The sequence below is a fragment of the Mauremys mutica genome, chromosome 9 (assembly GCF_020497125.1).
Source record: "Mauremys mutica isolate MM-2020 ecotype Southern chromosome 9, ASM2049712v1, whole genome shotgun sequence".
NCBI lineage: Eukaryota > Metazoa > Chordata > Testudines > Geoemydidae > Mauremys > Mauremys mutica.
Window position 1 is genome coordinate 68,924,640 of NC_059080.1, and position 19,216 is coordinate 68,943,855.

The window sequence follows — 19,216 nt, forward strand, 5'->3', positions numbered from 1 at the left end:
GAACAATAATGAGTGCAGCTGGAAGAGTGAAGCATGCTAAAATTGTATTCTTGGGTCTTTATAAATTTACCAAATATTTAAATTAAACATGGCTAGTTAAATAAATGTCTGAAGCAGAGCAATATAACCGGGAATTCTGTCTTACCAGTTGTGTTGTTTTTGAACCCAACTTATACAATGCGCAAAGTGCTAAGCAACACTACAGAAACACATTTACATCAACACTGAAGATTTGGGGAAATGAAATTCCAACAATTTTATTTTTAATGAGCTGTATTTTCTAAATTTGTTTATTTTTTTCTGTTTTCATACAGTTTTGAAAACAAACGCTGCACGTTCACATTTTCCCGAGGAATTATAAGAATGATCTCTACAGGGATAACGTTGAAAAGCCTGAAGCTCAATCAATTGATGTTGAAAACTCTCAAAAGGAGTAAAGGCTTGATCTGCATGGTCTAGAACATGTATTGTAATTTAATAGAAGAGATGGTCGTCTTTAATATTAATGATTTAAAAGAACTTCCCAGTTCATGCGGAGAGTATAGTCCAAGAATAAATCAAATTTGCTGAACGCATTTTATGCTACGTAAGTGTATACTTTGCGATCCTCAGGTGTTCGTGCCAAATATTCTCTCTCAATAAGTCCTTCAATACGTTTTTTAATAACAACTGGACTTGGTAAGAATCGAGCTTTCAGCTGCTGAGTTACCTAGGACATAAAACCAAGAACAATTAATGCTATATTGCAGATGATAATGAGTTAGGCTGCACAACAGAAATGCACCCTAAAAATAATCATAAAAAGCATTTGTTAAAACAGGTTGGGTGTAACCTTTAAAGTTTACATGGCCAGCTGCACACTTCAGGTACTAACCAAGTGAAAAAAATTGAGTTTGTAATAGAAATTAGATTGAGCCATATAAAAATAAATTTGTTTTTTATTTCTGTACCACTGGTCCATCACATCCAATATTCGACCTCCATTACTGTCAATAGCTGATATTTCAGAGAAAGACAAAAACCTAATAATGCACCAGGGCAGGCAATTAAGTAGTTAGACACACGGGAGAAAACATCCTTCCTCACACCAGCAGCCAATCAATTTATACCCAGAAGAATGGTTGGCATGAACTCTGTGCTGAAGTTTCCTCACTGTCAGCTTTCTCACTTCTTGGTGCAATTGAATGTTTATCATGAAGTCTCTCAACCTACACCCATCATGACAGTTAGAACTGGTTGGAGACATTTGCTGACTGTGCATCCTTCAAATTTAGTAACTGAGTGTCAGGACTCTCCCTACAAAAGATTCACTCTTTGAAACTCACTCCCCTTGGCAGCTCATCAGACCCCATGGTTGGCAATTTACAAGTTCAATACAGGATATCAACCTTTTGTAGTCAACTTACTGTTTTTTGTTATAAACTACTGTATTATAAACATCTGGTTGACTTAATAGGAACTAAATACATCTATGCTTCCAGAGGTATGAGATAAAAATATAAAGTCTCTCTAGAATCAGTTTAAAAATCTGACAGCTGATAAGGCCTTGTAACTTTGCTACATTAACAGAAGAGTAAGAATTGACAGAGAAATCTAAGATGTGCCCTCTTCCTAACCTCTTAACCACGTCAATACTATATGTGATGTTACCTCTGCTACTAGCACATTGTGCTGCATCTTCTTTCTAGATTTCATTATCCGCACTATAGCAGCTTCTATCTCATGTTTTCTGTCGTCATCTACTTTCTGCCTTGTTTCTTTTCTTTCTGGGTCTGATTCTCCTTGTTTGGCAGCAACTAAAAGAGAAGATGAAATACCTTAAGCAAAAGTCAATATTATTAATTTCAATAACATTAATATGCACAAAATTTAATTTCGCCCACAGCGGAATTAAGTTTCTTGGTTTGTGACATTTACAAGTGTGTTTTTTAATGAAATGTGTCCACAAGACAGACAGACATACATAGCAATCAATGCATGTGTAAGTATGTGTTACTATTTTGTCAGTTGCTATTTACTGTTTAAAATTTAATGTCAAACTTCTCTGCTTTTCAAACAGTACTGAACTTTGTTTGCAAAACTTTTTTTGGCTACTGTCATATTGAAGATTCTTCTCTTTAAAACTACATAGATTTTGCCAAATTAACTTTGAAGCTACGGGTTATATATGGTGTTTTCTTATTAAATTGCACATAATTTAGAGCGTGTCAAAGAAAACAATTCTGACAGTGTAGCTGGGTTTTATTTCCTTTGCTTGTCAGGAGACTGTTTCAATTAAGGAGATGTTTCAATTACAGTAGGAATTGCAACATAGTAAGGAAAGAGACAGAATTGTATTTACAAAAGTTTACTTTCCAAACCAAACTGCTGAAGATAATTAGCCAAAAGAAAAATACCAATCGACCTGTTCACTTTGTTCTCTGCCCCTTTTGGATTTTGTGCATTTTCTACCATTGCCAATTTCTTATTTCTGTCCTTGCTTCCAGTCTCTCTCCCCCTACAGCTATTATTTCTGGGCACCTCTTTTCCCATACACAAATTCAATGTTTCCTGCTTTTGAATAGCAGTCTTCTAGCTTCTAGATGTCCTCTTCTCTCATTTTACTCTCCCCACTCAAAACCCCTGAACATCATGGCAGCCTTCCCTCTGGCTAAAGACAGAAAGAACCTTTTTTTTCAGTTGTTCACTAGAGAATGCTGCAAGATGTATCCTCTCATGGAGTCAAGAATTGGTTCTGCTGTGCTGCTAGCCTAGAAAACAAGAGGCCAAAACTCAAATATAACCTCTGATGAAAATAACTGTATGAATTTTGCATCAATGGGTATTTTCAATTAAGAGCTATAATTGTACTTGTTTATGTTGTGCAAAGGGTGATGAGAATAAGAGGATTGCACAGTAAGAGAATAATTTAGTATCCCATTGGAATTTAGATGTTGCCACAGATCTTGGTCCCCTTGTGCCACGGAGTATGTGAGGCACTAGTTAAGGTGCTCTAAAACATCGGTAACCTGCTATTGTGTCTCTGCCACCTTAAGAATACTCCAAGCAAGGTAGACATGTTAAATCATGGATACCTGTGCATTTTGCTTCCATCTACAGACACCCAAGTTCACTGTAGTTTATGCAACAACATATATGTAGTGTAATCACAAGAGCATACTGTTGGGTTTAAGATGTTTGCAGTCTTGTCCACATCCACTCTTAGGAAAGGGTTAAAATGTCTAATATTAACGTCTGGCATGAGAGAAGTACAGTGATTGCACTTAAAATGTATCTGAGAGATTGCCAGTTCCAATGATATGTTCTATTACAAGTACAAAGAATCTCTCTCTAAATTACAGAATATTTTAAGATGCTTTTTAAATGCTACCACTGTGTATTGTGGGATAGGGGTTAGATAGATCTTAGTTCATACATGAAGTGTATAAATAATAAGTACTAACACACTGCACTCACATATCCATATATACAAGTGTCTCAACATATTTCACAATTTAACTTCAAAACTTTAGTGAGCTAGGCAAAAATGGTTACTTACCTGTACTGTTATTCTTCAAGATGTTTTTGCACACAGGTATTCCACTCCCAGCACACCCAGCATGCTGGAGCCAAAGATTTTTTTTACAGAAGTACCTGTCAGGGCGTTGCATGCACCCTGCACATATTCATGGCCTCTCCTGAGCTTATAAAAGGGCAGTGCTGCCCCAATCCCCCTCAGTTCCTTCATGCCAGAAATATGATGAAACACGACTCCAATGCACAGGGAAGGAAGGGTTTAGTGGACTACACGCATGCAACATCATCTTGAAAAACAGTTACAATACAGGTAAGTAATAGTTTTTGTTTCTTCAAGTGGTTGCACATGTGTATTACATAGCGGTAACTCACAAAGTAGTACTGTTAGGAGGTAAAGTCACTCTGAGCCCTAATAGTGACTAGCCTTCCCAAAATTTGCATCAGATCTCAAAGCAGTCACAATGGCGTAATGACGAGTGAAGGTATGAACTGAGGGCCAAGTGGCAGCTCTACGAACATCCAACATGGGTATGTCCTTCAGAAAAGCCACCGAATTAGCTTATGTTCTCATTGAGTGAGCAGTCTCTGTGGAGGCGGTGTGTTCGCGACCCCATCAACCACAGTAATACAGGAAATATTCCATCTAGAAATTGTGTGTGATGTGACCTTTCATTCTATCAGCATAAGAAATACACAAATCAAGGAGACAAACTTGAAAGATTTAGTCCTGTACAGTTAAAAGATTAATGCACATCTTACATACAAAGTACGTATACGTTCATCATCTTTATGTAAGTGTGGTTTTGAAGGAAGAAAACCAGTCAGTATATTGTCTGGCTCAGATGAAAGGCAGATACCACTTCAGTCAGGAACTTCGGCTGGGGCCACAAAGCTACATTATCTTTGAAAACATAGTATATATGGGAGTCCTGCCATGACAGTCTGAAGCTCATCCACTCTTCTGGCTAACATAATGACTATGAGAAAAGATGTCTTCTGACACAGGTGACACAAAGAACAGGTGGCCTATAGGTTCAAATGGAAGGCCCATTAAAGTGGCCAATACAATATTAAGATTCCAAGGTGGCAAATGCATCCTTTATCCAGGGAAAGAATTAAACAATCCCTTTTAAAAGTCTAGAAACCATCAGGTTAAAAAAAAAACCCAAACCCCAAAACACAGATCTTCCCTGAACTGGAGGACAAACTGAAGAAGTTCTTGGAATCCACTGGAAACAACTTTTTATTTCAGAAGGTTGCAAAGCAACGGGGGGAAAGGCTGTTCTAGACTGATTCTGACAAATAGGGAGGAAGTGGTTGAAAATTTGGTGGTGGAAGGCAGCTTGGGTGTAAGTTATCATGAAATGATGAAATCATGATTCTAAGGAATGGCAGAAGGGAAAACAGCATCTTAAAGACAATGGACTTCATGCAGGCAGACCTTAGCAAATGCAGAGAATTGGTAGGTAAGATGCTGTGGGAAGCAAGTCTAAGGCAAAAAAAAGTATTCAAGAAAATTGGCAGTTTTATTAAAGAGACATGATTAAAGGCACAAGAGCAAACTCTCTCAGCATATAGAAAAGATAGGAAGTATGGTAAGAGACCACTCTGGCTTACCCAGGAGATCTTCAACAACCTGAAACTCAAAAACGAGTCATACAAAAAGTGGAAACTAGGTCAAATTATGAAGAATGAATATAAAAAACAAGACAAGCTTGTAGGGACAAAATTAGAAAGGCCAAAGCACAAAAAAAGATTAAACTAGCTAGCAATATAGAGGCTAACAAGAAAACATTTTTAAAATGCATCAGAAGCAAGAAGATCAAGTGGTCCATTGCTCAATAAAGAGGGAAAGAGTAACAGAAAATATACAGGGTCTAGCTTATAAACCTGGCGAGACTTCCCCTCCCCCCCCCCTCCTTTCTCAGAATAATCAAAATAACAGCAAACAGAAATAAAGATATTTCTCCAGCAAACACACAATTGCAAATGTAAAAATTAATTATAGGACTAATCCGCCTTTCTAATACTCACAATACTGAATAGTAGAAAATACTTCAGGAAAACTTGGAGAGTCTGGAAATATGTCTGGCCTCTCTTAGATCCAAAGAGAGAACAAAGACCCCAACAAAGAACACAGACAAAGACTTCCCTCCACAGAGATTTGAAATTATCTTGTCCCTTGATTGGTCCTCTGGTCAGGTGTTCATCAGGTTACTGCTTGTTAACCCTTTACAGGTAAAAGAGACCTTAACCCTTAACTATCTGTTTATGACAATGGGTCTGTCTTAGTGTAGGAAACAGGGCATCATGACAAGCCTGAAAACCTGCTCCATGAGGTACAGGTCTCTCAAGATCTGTGTTCTTTTCTTGAAAGAGCAACAAATACTGCATCTCTCCTTAATGTGCCCCTTGCCGAGAAGAAAGGGCAGCACATGTGGGGGTAACTATTCAGGATATACACCCACATGACAGGCAGTGCATAAAGCCTGTTAAGCCCTGCATGGCAATGGTGCCTACCATCAAAACTAACAATGGCTAAAAAGCAAACTTTAAAACAAAAATCAAATAAAAATCATTTAACAAATATTAACTGCTAACTAACTATTTAGAGATAAGAAAACTAAACTAGCTATCTATGCATAAGAAAAAAATGTTAGGAAAACTGCAAAGCAAGCTCCAACTCAATCCATGGGAAAGAACTGAGGGAGTAGGGGTGTCAGTGCCCTTTTGTAGCCTCAGGAGGGGCCACAAGGATGTGCAGGGTGCATGCATCAACCTGATGGGCACTGCTACAGAAAACTGGCTCTAATGAGCTGGGCATGTGCACACCTGAGTGGGATACATGTGTGCATCCACCCCAAGTAGTAGTCATCCTGACTCCACAAGTGAGGAAAGCGAATCTCACATTAAATAATAATGACTGAACAAGGACACAATGAACATCTAGCACAGCCAGGAAAAGCACCCAATGTTCATCGAAGAAAATGACAAATCAGTAATTTCATAGCAGTAGAGTAAGTTATAAGTCTATGAGATAGACCAGGGGTTCTCAAACTTCATTGCAGCGTGACCCCCTTCTGACAACAAAAATTACTACACAACCCCAGTAGGGGTGGGATTAAAACCCAAGCCTGCCTAAGCCCTTGCCTGAGCCAAGGGTTTCAGCCCCAGGTAGGGAGCCTGTAACCTGAGCTTCATTGCCCAGAGCTGAAGGCCTGGGGCTTTGGCCCCAGGCAATGGGGCTCAGGCTTTGGCCCCGGCCCCCAGCAAGTCTAAAGCCAGCCCTGGCGACCCCATTAAAACGGGGGTCGCGACCCACTATGGGGTCCCGACCCACAGTTTTAGGGTCTCTCTCAAGTAAATCAGAACAGAGCCTAGAAAGTTTTAAAAAATAGTAATTTAATTTAAAAGCTACAGTCCTTCCACCTTCTTCTCCTTGTTGGAGAGGACTACATACTTTTTAAAAAAACAAACCATCCCCACTTAACTGAACTATTACTTTCTGTAAGTGCTTTGGATTTCCTCCTCATTTAAATTTTTGCTTTCAGGCTACTAGTCAATGGCAACAGTTTTTATAGCTTAATATTTTCCTTTTGCTAGTGTGATGCATTTACCTTCAATGTAGATGCCAACATTTTACAACTTAAGATATTTTTGGAGTACAAGAGAGCAGAATATAAAAACAGACTTACCCGTTTGAATCTTGACTCTGTGCAATTTGGACGTGAACTGATCATTCACTGTAAATATATGACCATTTTCTATTTCTTTTGATTTAGGCTCTTTTGTGAGAACTCGTTGTGTTGGTTTGCCACATGCAAGGGACTGTAGGGCTCTAACAAGCTCTCTTTCAGGGATATCAGTTTCTTGTTGAATTTCCTGAAGGAAAACCATGACATCATCAATAGCTTATAGTTAATGCCAGAACACATTAGGTACCTTATTGAGGGGGAGGGGGAGGGGGAGGAGAAGAGGGGGCAAAAAACCCATGATTGCTCAAAAAGATAATCCTTGGCTCTCAAAACTAAATTCTGATATGTAGATTCTTTAGATGATTGAAAAGTTAGAATTCATTTTGTGATAGTCAAATAAGCACTATGCAAAAAGGCTTATGATGAACATGGGTTGATTTAGAGAAAGTGGATTGTTTCACGTACAATTTAAAGTCAACAGTTGCCAGTGTGATGAAAGGAACAAAATGAATAATTAGCTGTTAACACTCAATTTATCTCCTGAGAAAGCCAAAAGGGTTTATTTCCATTCTGTCCAATGTTGCTTCATGGAATGAAACCTGAGCTTCAAAGTTACCTTCATCATCAGTTCAATGAAAAAAGTATACATAGCTTTCTGTTAGAAATTTCCTTGATTGCTATCAAAAGTACCTTATCAAGCCAGGTAAGGCAGTTCGTTAACATGAAAAGCTGACAGCCTTACAAGAAATATCAAATATGAGTCTCATCCTGGCACCAGCTTTTTCACAAAAATGTGTTTTCTCACCCTCCTGTGGAGTACACTCCTAATAAAGTAAAGAGCTGCTTAAGATTAGTTTTATTTCCACCTTACACTCAGAAGAGAACAAAACTGACAGTCTGGTCCACCTCAGTTCAAAGTACAACAGATGACATTTGAAAGATAACTACTAAAACATTAGTAGTGCAAACACTGTTAGAACCCATACAAAGCAAAATATTCCTTCACAAATATACTCTAGCAGTGCTTTGCACAGTCTTCTAAAGCAGTGTTATCAGCTTATCTATCAAGTCCTTCAAACTTCCATCAAGTGTTTCGGTAGTTTTAGTGCCTCTCGGAGTCGCTTGTTGGGAGAAATATAAGCTATGGCATGTTTTGCTGTCTTCTTCATAAAAATGTTAACACTATTTGGATTCGCATAGAAAGTCAGTGTTCCTGAGAGTTCTACTGAGAGTCATTTAGAAGCTGAGGCATCAATCCTCATTTTCCCCCTTTTTTTTTTTTTTAAAATAGATGCTGAAGTTTTGAACTACTGCAATGTGCTTTCCGACTGTGTTAGCAGAACACCTTCACATTATACCCGCCAATACCCAAAAAGCCCACCTCTAGGGTGACATGAAGAGCGGATTTGCTCATTTCTAGTTTCATTTAAATATAACCACCAATTTGGTTCTATCCTGTATTTGTTTATCAAGTTTCAGCTAAAGTGCATTTTTAAAGACTAAATTACAATCATTTTTGTCTTGAAAAATGAACCTTATTGCAGTGGCATAATCAGGACCACTTCAGTAAACCAAAAGGAAGTGGATCTTGGCCATATAAATTAACTACTTACAACGATGAGTAAATAAGCTTTTTAATTATTTAAATTTAATGCCTCAAGGCCAGCAGTTCCAGCACAACCTACTGCTGCCAATGAGATTTCAGTCCAACACCCTGATTTCTAATGCCAAAGGATTAAAATCAATCCATCAATAATCATTGCTGTACTTTTCACCTCAATAAAGTATTCTGACTACTGCCATTGAAAGTGAAATACAGAACTAAAATAAAAATTAAGAACCAGTTTTTAATGTTGCACATCCTTATTAACCAGGCCCGGGGGAGTGGGGGTTCACTACATACTGTGCGTATTTTAATTCTCAACATTACAGTTTGTCCTTAAACTGACACTTGCATTAAATCTGGTCTTTCAGAAATGCACAAATTGCCTTTAAATAAGCATCACAGAAACGGTTTGATGCTGTGATATGATGAGCACCATCCACTAGTTGACTTCGGTGGGGGTGGAGGGTAATCAGCAATTTGTAGCACAGAAAGGTTTCTAGAAGAAGGGTACAAGAATTACAATTTTTCTATTAATATGAACAACAGGAGTTACTGCATCCCAACAAAGTTTAAGTCATCAGCATGTTATTTTTACAAATGCACATCTTTTTATAAAGACACTTAAATATCTTTTTAAGATTTAAAATAGATATTTTTAAAGTGTTTTCCTCCCTACTTTCAGTTATCTGGTATGTTATAGCCATTTCATTTTGGGGAGAAAAGCTCTAATTACAACCTATTATGCAGCTGAACATATCTAAAACAGATCTAAAGGAGCTGTGTCTGGAAACGACACAATAGGCTGCAATAACTAACAAACAATACACTGTGTCAAATTGCAGACATCTTAAGTTTTTTTCTTATAGCAAGGAATTAAGTAATTGTTTCAACATTAACATGGTTGAAAAATCCACAGAGACAAAGAATTTTATATTGTACAGGCTTCACCAACCTTTAAAGCTCTCCCAACGTGGAAGAGGGGAAAAAAGGAACAGCATGAATTAAGAAGTCAGACTAAACTTTTAATGAACTAGTTTTGCTGAATTATGTAACAATTTCATACATATCAAATCTTGAATTTCACATTGGACATGGTTAGGGATGGGACAAATCTTCAGTTTATATTCGATTTGTGAACAAATCAAGCTTTTGATGATATATACTTCAAAATATTTAATCATTCTTCACCAGACACTGAAATAAACAACAACATAAGTTTTGAATATAAGGAGCAACCCACTTGGAAAGAATGGGATAAGTTATTAAGAGAATACAAAACCCTAAGCTATTCAGAAAAATTTCTCTCTCATGTGGAAGCACCAATGAGCCCATTTTTTCCCCTCACAAAAATATCCAACTAGTTACACAAAGCCCTAACATATGAACCTCCAATAATTAAAAAGCAAAACTCTTTTCTTGAAGTCTAAATGGTATGACTCTGTGCTCCTACAGTACCTTATCAACTATGAAGTGTCAAGCACTGCTCCAAAAGAGAAAGTACACTTCTACCCCGCGCTACATCGAACTTGCTTTGGCCCCCCTGCTCCTTGTCCCCTGACCGCCCCCCCCCCCCGAGACCCGCATCCCTAATCACCCCCAGGACCCCACCCCCAACCCAACCCCCCTGCTCTCTGTCCCCATCCCATCCACACAAACCCCACCCCGACAGGCACTCACCGGCAGTGGCGGGAAGCGGAGCAGCCCGGCCCCAGGCCGCTCTACTCTGCCAGCTCCCAGCCGCGGTACTCCGCTTCCCGCCGCCGGTGAGATTGGGGAAAGGATGCCCCCAGCACTCACCTGCAGTGGGAAGCGCAGCGACACAGTGCCAGCTCGCTCCGCTTTCCTTGCCCCGGCCCCAGCGTGTCGCTGCGCAGCGGAGTACGGGGGGGCGTCCTTTCCCCAACCTCCCCGCACTCACCGGCGGCGGGAAGCGGAGCGCTGTGGCTGGGAGCTGAGGCACTGATCCGTGGGAGCGCTGCTTTACCGTGTTGTATGTGAACCTCTGTTATATCGGGTTGCGTTATATCGGGGTAGAGGTGTATTTGCTTTAGTTACCACTTATCCAAAATGGGGCTAAGAGCTTAGGGAAATTTAAAAGTTAGAGTTATCAGTGGCAGGGCTGGGAACAGAAGCCCGATTAGACAAAATTCCTTCCTCTTTTGCAAAGGCATAATTTTTTGTTGGTGCCTCTGCTTATTGTCAGCACAAAAGTTACTTGAACTTCTTCAGTGTTATATTGTACTACTGTATCCTTTACAGTACTGACGTTATAGAGTGCTGAAAGCAGAATGCTGCATATGGGAGCTGGGTCACTCGAAGGTCTATAGAGTGTCATAGGGTAGCTGGTCCCTGTGAGTAGACCAGAACCAGCTCCCATGTATCAGGGTAGGTGGGCCCAAATGCACCAATTAAAGGAAGCAGGATTACACCTGGGTCTATACAGACCTATCAGAGGGCAGGGAGGGGCTAAGTTATTGGGACAGGCTGGGTCTGAGAAATGGAGCTAATTTCTGTGGAGCAAAGGGCCAGGTACCAGGAAGTATCCCTGGTGCTGGTGTTCCAGAAATGAAGCAGAGCTGGCTGGGACTGGGAAGCTGCAAGAAGCAGGATCACCAGAGACTGTGGGAGGGGAGACCATGAAACCCAGGACAAGGGTGAGCTAAGGGACTATTTCTGTTTGCTTTATTCACTTATATTTGGACAATAAGCCTTCTTAAAGCATTCGGTGTGGCAGCATACGATTGGAAGCTGGGGAGAAGCCCTGGCATACCACAATGAGATTTTACACATACCAAGCAATTTCCTGGCTATTTTGGAACGGGGCAAAAAATCTCCTGACCCCCATCAAAAGATAGAAGAAATCACTTCAAGTCAATCTAAGTGTGAAACTGCAGTGGCCTCTATCCCTCCACTTGGGATCTGGCTAGCAATAGACCGTGACCCCACAAAGTGACGAGACTTCCTCATTCACCTTCTCCCGACATTGGCCAAGATGGCCATCCATCACATTAGAAAAGGAAGCTGGACAGGAGGGTGCTCTCTGACTGTGGGGCCTACTTCTGATCGCTCCTTAAGTCATGTCTCTGGGCAGAGTTTCTCTGGGTGGTGTCCACTGACTCCCTGGATGCCTTGAGGGGCAAGGGTCGCTGTCTGGGATTCTCTGCTTGGTGTCTCCCCCTGGGTCCCTTATTTCATCCCTGTGACCTGCACTCCTTGTCCCCAGGATTTAGTTGATGCCTGGGTTTGGTGGCTCCTCCCCTTTATGCTCAAAGCCTTTAGCAATGGGCAGGGCCATGCCCGCCCACCCCAGTGCCTCAACAGGTTCCCACTGTTTGTGGGGACAGCACTGTTAAATCAACAGTCTATAGAAGACAATCTAAAAACGAGAACTCACTGTCCATTTTGGCTGCTGTGGTGATCTCTACCTGTCCACTCTCCAATCAGTACTTGTTACTCCTGGGGGAATTCTGTGCCACTGCATGTGCGCAGAATTCATGTCCCACGCAGAAAAATGACTTTCTGATAGGGAAGCTGCAAGAGCGGTCACGCAGCACTCTGCAGCAGCGTAGGTACATCGATTCACGTACCCGGAGCAGCCGGCAACACGGTAAATCACCACAGGGCTGGGGACACCCCAGCCAGTGGCTCCTACCATGAGCTGGAATCAGCTGCTGGGCTCAAGGCAGGAGAGGAGTTGCTGGGGCTGTGTCAGACCCACCTCCAGATGCAGAAAGTGCAGTATCCGCCACTGCTGCCTGCCTCCAAAGCTCTTCAACTGTGGGGGGGAAGGATCACTGTATGGGAAGCTGCTCCCCCGTCCACCCAATCCCTGTGCATCCAGACCTCCGATACCCAGACACCCGTGCCAAGCCTCACGCGGTACATCGAGAACTCCCCTAGTCCTCCATACCCAAACCCCATCCCCCTGAACCTCAACCCCCCTGCACCCAGACCCCCTGCCTCTGGATCCCCACTCTATACCCAGACTACCCCCCACTGAGCTCCCTGCACTCAAACACCCACCCTGATGCCCCACTCCCTGCACCAGCCTGAGCCCCCACATCCAGATCTCCACACCACTGACCCCCAACCAGCTGCACACAGACCCCTACACCACCAAGCCTCACCCCCCCAGCACCCAGACCCGCCACTGAGACCCCCACACCCAGACTCCTCCGCTGAGCCCCAACCACTTTCACCTGGAAGCCCCTGGAGAGTCCCATTGCCCCTGCACCTGGAACCCCCCCAATGAGCCTCTGTGCATCCAGATCCCCCCTACACCTAGACCCCACACTGAGTTTCTTGCATTCAGATTGTCCCACACAGAATCCTCTCACGCCACACCTGGATCCACTCACACTTGGATCCTTCCTGGTTGAGACTGCCTGCCCCACACCTGGTGCACCTGGCGCAGAGGGGAAGGCCCCACGGTGTTTCTGGGGTAGGCCCAGGCCTTGTGCTGTATCAGGGTCGGGTGCAGCCTCGCCACTGAGTCCATGTCCCGGGGATAGGAGCTGGAGGGCTGCAGAGTGATCTCCCACCTTCATGCAGCCAGTGGCCTGTGCTCCCCACTGCCATGCTGGAGTCTCTGCATTTATTTATTGACAAATAAAACTTGCAGAATTTTAAAATACTGTGCGCAGAATTTCTAATTTTTTGGCGCAGAATGCTCTCAGAGGTATTCTTGTATGAAATAGATAAAGAATAGCAAACCTTGTGTAGTTGCAAAGGCAACTGAAAAATAAAGTAAGTCTATCAACCTTTGTGTTTTGCATAAGCACTTACACATCACTGATCTATGTTCTGGCCATCTTATGCTTTTGTGAATGCATGCACTTACTATCTGCAAAGTCATGCTATCATAGCACATCATGAGGTCAACAGAACAAAGCATCACTATTTTACTGGTGCTGAATATATTAACTACTATTCAGCAATCAAATAAAGGCAGATTCTTCCTATTCCGAGGTTTGATAACTCAGAATATGAAACATGTATCAAGAATAAAAATTTCTTCAAGAAAAAAAAAAAAAGACCAAACAAAATGAAATCAGTTTTTGTAATGCTTTAGGTACAAGTGGATCCTCGAGTATTTAAATAAATGGACCCAAAACAATTTGGGCCCCATCTTCACTGGCTGGCTATACTGAATTAAAGCCTTTTAACTTGAAGTCTTAAAACAGTATTTTATACTGCTGTGCAGAATATCTTTCCCCTATACGCAGCTGGGGTCTAAAGGTATATACTTCTAAATCCTGAGTTTCTGGACTAGAGAATGACTAAGGCAATCAGCCAATTTTCAACACCTTTAAAGGAAACGAATGGTTAAGGGTGTTAGGGACGAATGAGGTATATTCCCTTGGCATCAAAAGATCTTTGTACATAGGTCACGATTTCCTACACAACTTATGTATAATACCATAGATCTACATATGCTCTGCATCTATCTGCAGAATACATTTTAACATTTTTTTAAAGTCAGCTTAGAAAGCCACAAATCATACCTCAAACGTGTATTTCTCTCTGTTGTTAAAGAGCATTAGTATCGTCATCTGGAAAGTGGAAACTTGCAATATGTGCTTCCTTGTATTTGAGCCAGTTACTTGGGCACCTCCTACACCAACCTCTGAGCCATCTTCCTGTTTGAATTTAAAAGAAGTTATGAAATCACTTTTAGGAATATTTTTTCATCTCCTGATTAAGCTTTTTATGTAGTAAATGGAGAACTATGCTTAAGCAATATTAAGTTTGAGATTTTAAATCCACAAGTCCCAGAGTAGTATATGCTTGGTTCTAATTTTGCCTAACTACTTTAATATACTCTTCAGATCTTCCTGCTTACCAATTTATCAAAATTGCTGCAGCGAAAACCCCTGTCCCTTTGCTCCAATCAGGCCAGTTCCAAAACTTCTCCTAGTAATCCATATTGTGGGTGTGTCCTAATCCCACCGTTATGTTTTTTATGTTGCAGTTACGCTTGGATTATCTTCTCTGTCCCCATGTACCATACACTCTCTTCTTTCTTTCTAAACTTTGCTTAGCTTTCCAATACTGATCTCTCCAGCGCTTACTACTCCCCATTTCCCACAAATGAAATTTACTTGTTTTGTTTGTATAATTTAAACTTTAAGCTTTCTATATATTTGAAAAGTGTAATTAACAATAGTGGCATTATGAAACAACAATAGGTTTGCCTTGAAAATTTTTTTAAACCTTAATTCCAATGTAACAACTGCAGAGAAATTTCACTTTGGTCTGAGTCACAGGCCAAAATAAGGTGGGAGGGCAAGGAAGAACAGCTAGTCCTATAAGAAGAGGGGAAGAATCGATGGAGATTCCCAGAGTTCGGAGCCGCAGGAAGATACAGGTTGATGCAGAGAAGACTGCAAGGGAGAATAAAAGACAAGAGGACTTGCAGCCAGAAGAAACAGGAGGAAGGCCAGAGAATCACACCATCCTCAGGAAAAGGCAGGGCTATCTGATTGGGGACTCCCTACTAAGAAGAACAGACAGGCCTGTCACTGAGCTGATCTGGAGAACAGAAGGGTCTGCTGCCTGCTGGGAGCTAAGATACAGGATATGGATCTGAGGCTGAAGAGGATCCTAATGGGAGCAGGAAAGAATCCAGTGATTGGCCTTCATGTGGGAATAAATGATACAGCTAGATTCTCGCTGGAATGAATCAAGGGAGACTATGGCAGACTGGGGAAGATGCTTAAGGAAATGGAGGCTCAGGGATTCTACCTGTCCCTAGAGGAGGAGAATGAAGGTGAGATAAGATGATGATGATGATCAACAAATGGCTTAGGAAGTAGCGCTATTGGGTGGACTTTGGCATGTTACATAATGAAAAATAATGGAGCAAATAATTAAGAAATCAATTTGCAAACATCTAGAAGATAATAAGGTGATAAGTAACAGTCAGCATGGATTTGTCAAGAACAAATCCTGTCAAACCAACCTTATAGTTTTCTTTGATAGGGTAACAAGCCTTGTGGATAGGGTGGAAGCGGTAGATGTGGTTTATCTAGACTTTAGTAAAGCTTTTGATACCATCTCACATGACCTTCTCATAAGCTAACTAGGGAAATGCAACCTAGATGGAGCTACTATAAGGTGGGTGCAAAACTGATTAGAAAACCATTCCCAGAGAGTAGTTATCAGTGGTTCACAGTCATGCTGGAAGGCATAATGAGTGGGGCCCCGCAGGGATCAGTTCTGGATCTGGTTCTGTTCAATACCTTCATCAATGATTTAGACAGGGGTATGGAGAGTACACTTATAAAAAGTTTGCGGATGATACCAAGATGAGAGGGGTTGCAAGTGCTTTAGAGGATAGGATTAAAATTCAAATGAACTGGACAAACTGGAGAAATAATCTGAAGTAAATAGGATGAAATTCAGCCAGGACAAATGAAAAGCACTCAATTTAGGAAGGAACAATCAGTTGCACACATACAAAATGGGAAATGACTTTCTAGGAAGGAGTACTGTGGAAAGGGATGTGGGTCATAGAGGACCATAAGCTAAATATGAATCAACAGTGTGACACTGTTGCAAAAAAAGCGATCGTCATTCTGGGATGTATTAGCAGGAGTGTTGTAAGCAAGGCACGAGAAGTAATTCTTCCACGCTACTCAGGCCTCAACTGGAGTATTGTGTCCAGTTCTGGGCACCACATTTCAGGAAAGATGTGGACAAATTGGAGAAAGTTCAGAGAAGACCAACAAAAATGATTAAAGGTCTAGACAACATGACCTATAAGGGAAGATTGAAAAAAATTGGATTTGTTTAGTCTGGAAAAGAGAAGACTGAGAAGGGACATGATAACAATTTTCAAGTACATAAAAGATTGTTACAAGGAGGAGGGGAAAAAAAAAATCTGTTCTTAATCTCTGAGGATAGGAGAAGCAGCAATAGGCTTAAATTGCAGCAAGGGAGGTTTAGGTTGGACATTAGAAAAACCTTAACTGTCAAGATGGTTAAGCACTGGAATAAATTGCCTAGGGAGGTTGTGGAATCTCCATCATTGGAGATTTTTAAGAGCAGGCTAGACAAACACCTGTTAGGAGTGGTCTATATAATACTGAGTCCTGCCATGAGTGCAGGGGACTGGACTAGATTGCCATTCGAGGTCCCTTCCCGTCCTATGATTCTATGTTTGACCACTTGGAGGCATTCATGGACAGAGTACTGTTCTCATGGGATGGACTCCACCTGAATAGGGAGAAAAGTAGACTTCTGAGATGAAGGCTGGCACAACTGATTAACTTGGGAGAGATGGTTGGGCGATGCGTACGTAATCTCCACACCTGATGATTTTCCTCCCTCTGAAAGTTAAAGTAAGAAAGGATAGTGCCGATACCAAAGAAGCTAACAGGTAAGCGATACTGGGAGTAGAATGACTATACCCAATTGGGTGAGAAATGTGGGTGAAACCAAGCAGCAACAATTAGGATGTTTGTACACCAATGCAAAGAGCTTGGGTAAAAAAATGGAGGAACTAGAACTACTGGTGCAGGAAGTGAAATCAGGTATTCTAGAGATAACGGAAACCTGTTGGAATAGCAGTCATGACTGGAGTACAGGTATTGAAGGCTATGTGCTGTTCAGAAAAGAGAGAAATAAAGGCAAAGATGGTGGAGTAGCATTGTATATTAATGATGAAATAGACTGCAAAGAAATTAGGAATGATGGAATGGATAAGAGTCTGTTTGGGCCAAAATCACTTTGGGGAAGAAAGCTACTAGCTGTTCCCTAGGGCTAGTGCAGGGTTTCTCAAAACTTTTTTTTTTTTTTTACTGGGACCCCCTCTGAAAATATTTCAGGTTGTGACGAGCCCCCCTCCCCCATTCCCAAAGAAGTGATGACACCCCTTCCATACCATACTTACTTCTGCACTGCTGCTGTCAGAAGTGCTGCCTTCAGATGTGGGCACCCGTCCAGCAGCCACCCCTCTCCGCTCTGCTTTCAGAGCTGGGCAGTTGGAAAGCAGCATCTTCTGGCCGGGCGCCCAGCAATGAAGACAGTGCTGATGACACAAGCACAGAGGTAAGGGTGACAATATCATACTACCATGCCACCCTTACTTCTGTGCCCTGCTGGTCGCGGCACTGCCTTCAGAGCTGGGTGGCTGGCAATACCAGCTCTGAAGGCAGCACAGAAGAAAGGGTAGCAATACTGTGACCCCTCCTACAATAGGCTTGCAGTCCATTTTTGGGTCAGGACCTCCAGTTTGAGAAACACTGGGCTGGTGCTTGGGGTATGCTACAGACCCCCAAGATCCAATATGGATATGGATAGAGACCTCTTTAATGTTTTTAATGAAATAAATACTATGGGGAATTGTGTGGTTATGGGAGACTAACTTCCCAGATATAGACTGAAAGACAAGTGCTACTAATAATAATAGGGCCCAGATTTTCCTGGATGTGATAGAGGACAGATTTCTTCACTAAATAGATGCTGAACCAACAAGAGGTGATGCCATTTTAGATTTGGTACTGGTGAGAAGCGAGGACTTCATAGAAGAACTGATTATAGGGAAAAACCTTGGTTTGCATGATCATGAGTTAATTCAGTTGAAACTAAATGGAAGGATAAACAAAAATAGGTCTGCAGCTAGGGTCCTTTATTTCAAAAGGACTAACTTAAAAAAAAAAAAAGGAATTAGTTAGGGAAGTGGACTGGACGAAGAACTTAAGGATCTGTATGTGGAGAAGGCTTGGATTTACTCTAAGTCAGTTTCTGCAAATTTATCTGAAGCCCGCATTTGGAGCAAGGGGGGCGAAATTCATAAGGAAGGGTTGCAGACCAAACTGAATAAGCAAGCATCTCAAACCAGTGATTAAGAGAAAGCAGAAAGCCTACAAGTAATGAAAATTGGATGGATCACTAAGGAAAGCTCTCTCTTGGATGTCAAAGTATATGGATCAAGTGAGAACTGCCAAAAGCCAAACAGAGTTGGACCTTGCAAAGGGAATTAAAAACAATAGGAAAAGGGTCTATAGCCATATAAATGAAAAAGAAAACAAGGAAAGAAGTGGTACTGCTAAACACTGAGGATGGGATGGAGATTAAAGATAATCTAGGCATAGCCCAACACCTAAACAAATATTTGCTCAGTTTTTATAAGGATAATGAAGAGCTTAGAAATAATGGCAGGGGGGCTAATCGGAACAAGGATAAAGAGGTAGAAATTACCACATCTGAGGTGCAAGCCACAGTCAAATAGTTTAATGGGACTAATTTGGGGGGCCCAGATAATCTCCATCCAAGAATATTAAAGCAACTGGCACATGAAATTGCAAGCCCAGTAGCAAGGATTTTTAACGAATCTTTAAACTCAGGGGTCATACCCTATGACTGGAGAATTGCTAATATAGTTCCTATTTTTAAG

The 19,216-nt window shown here is 41.5% G+C and overlaps 1 protein-coding gene across 2 annotated transcripts in view; it reads right to left on the minus strand.

Moving 5' to 3' along the window:
• Window positions 1–241: 241 nt before the first annotated feature.
• Window positions 242–19,216, minus strand: part of CUL3 (cullin 3) — a 104,050-nt gene continuing 85,075 nt past the window's right edge. For both annotated transcript variants that reach the window (XM_045030373.1, XM_045030374.1), the window contains exons 13-16: window positions 14,322–14,456; window positions 7,212–7,398; window positions 1,651–1,796; window positions 242–709 (exon numbers count right to left, since the gene is read on the minus strand). In XM_045030373.1, coding sequence (XP_044886308.1) covers window positions 578–709; window positions 1,651–1,796; window positions 7,212–7,398; window positions 14,322–14,456 — 600 coding nt within the window. In that variant the 3' untranslated portion in view covers window positions 242–577. The remainder of the gene's footprint in view (window positions 710–1,650; window positions 1,797–7,211; window positions 7,399–14,321; window positions 14,457–19,216) is intronic.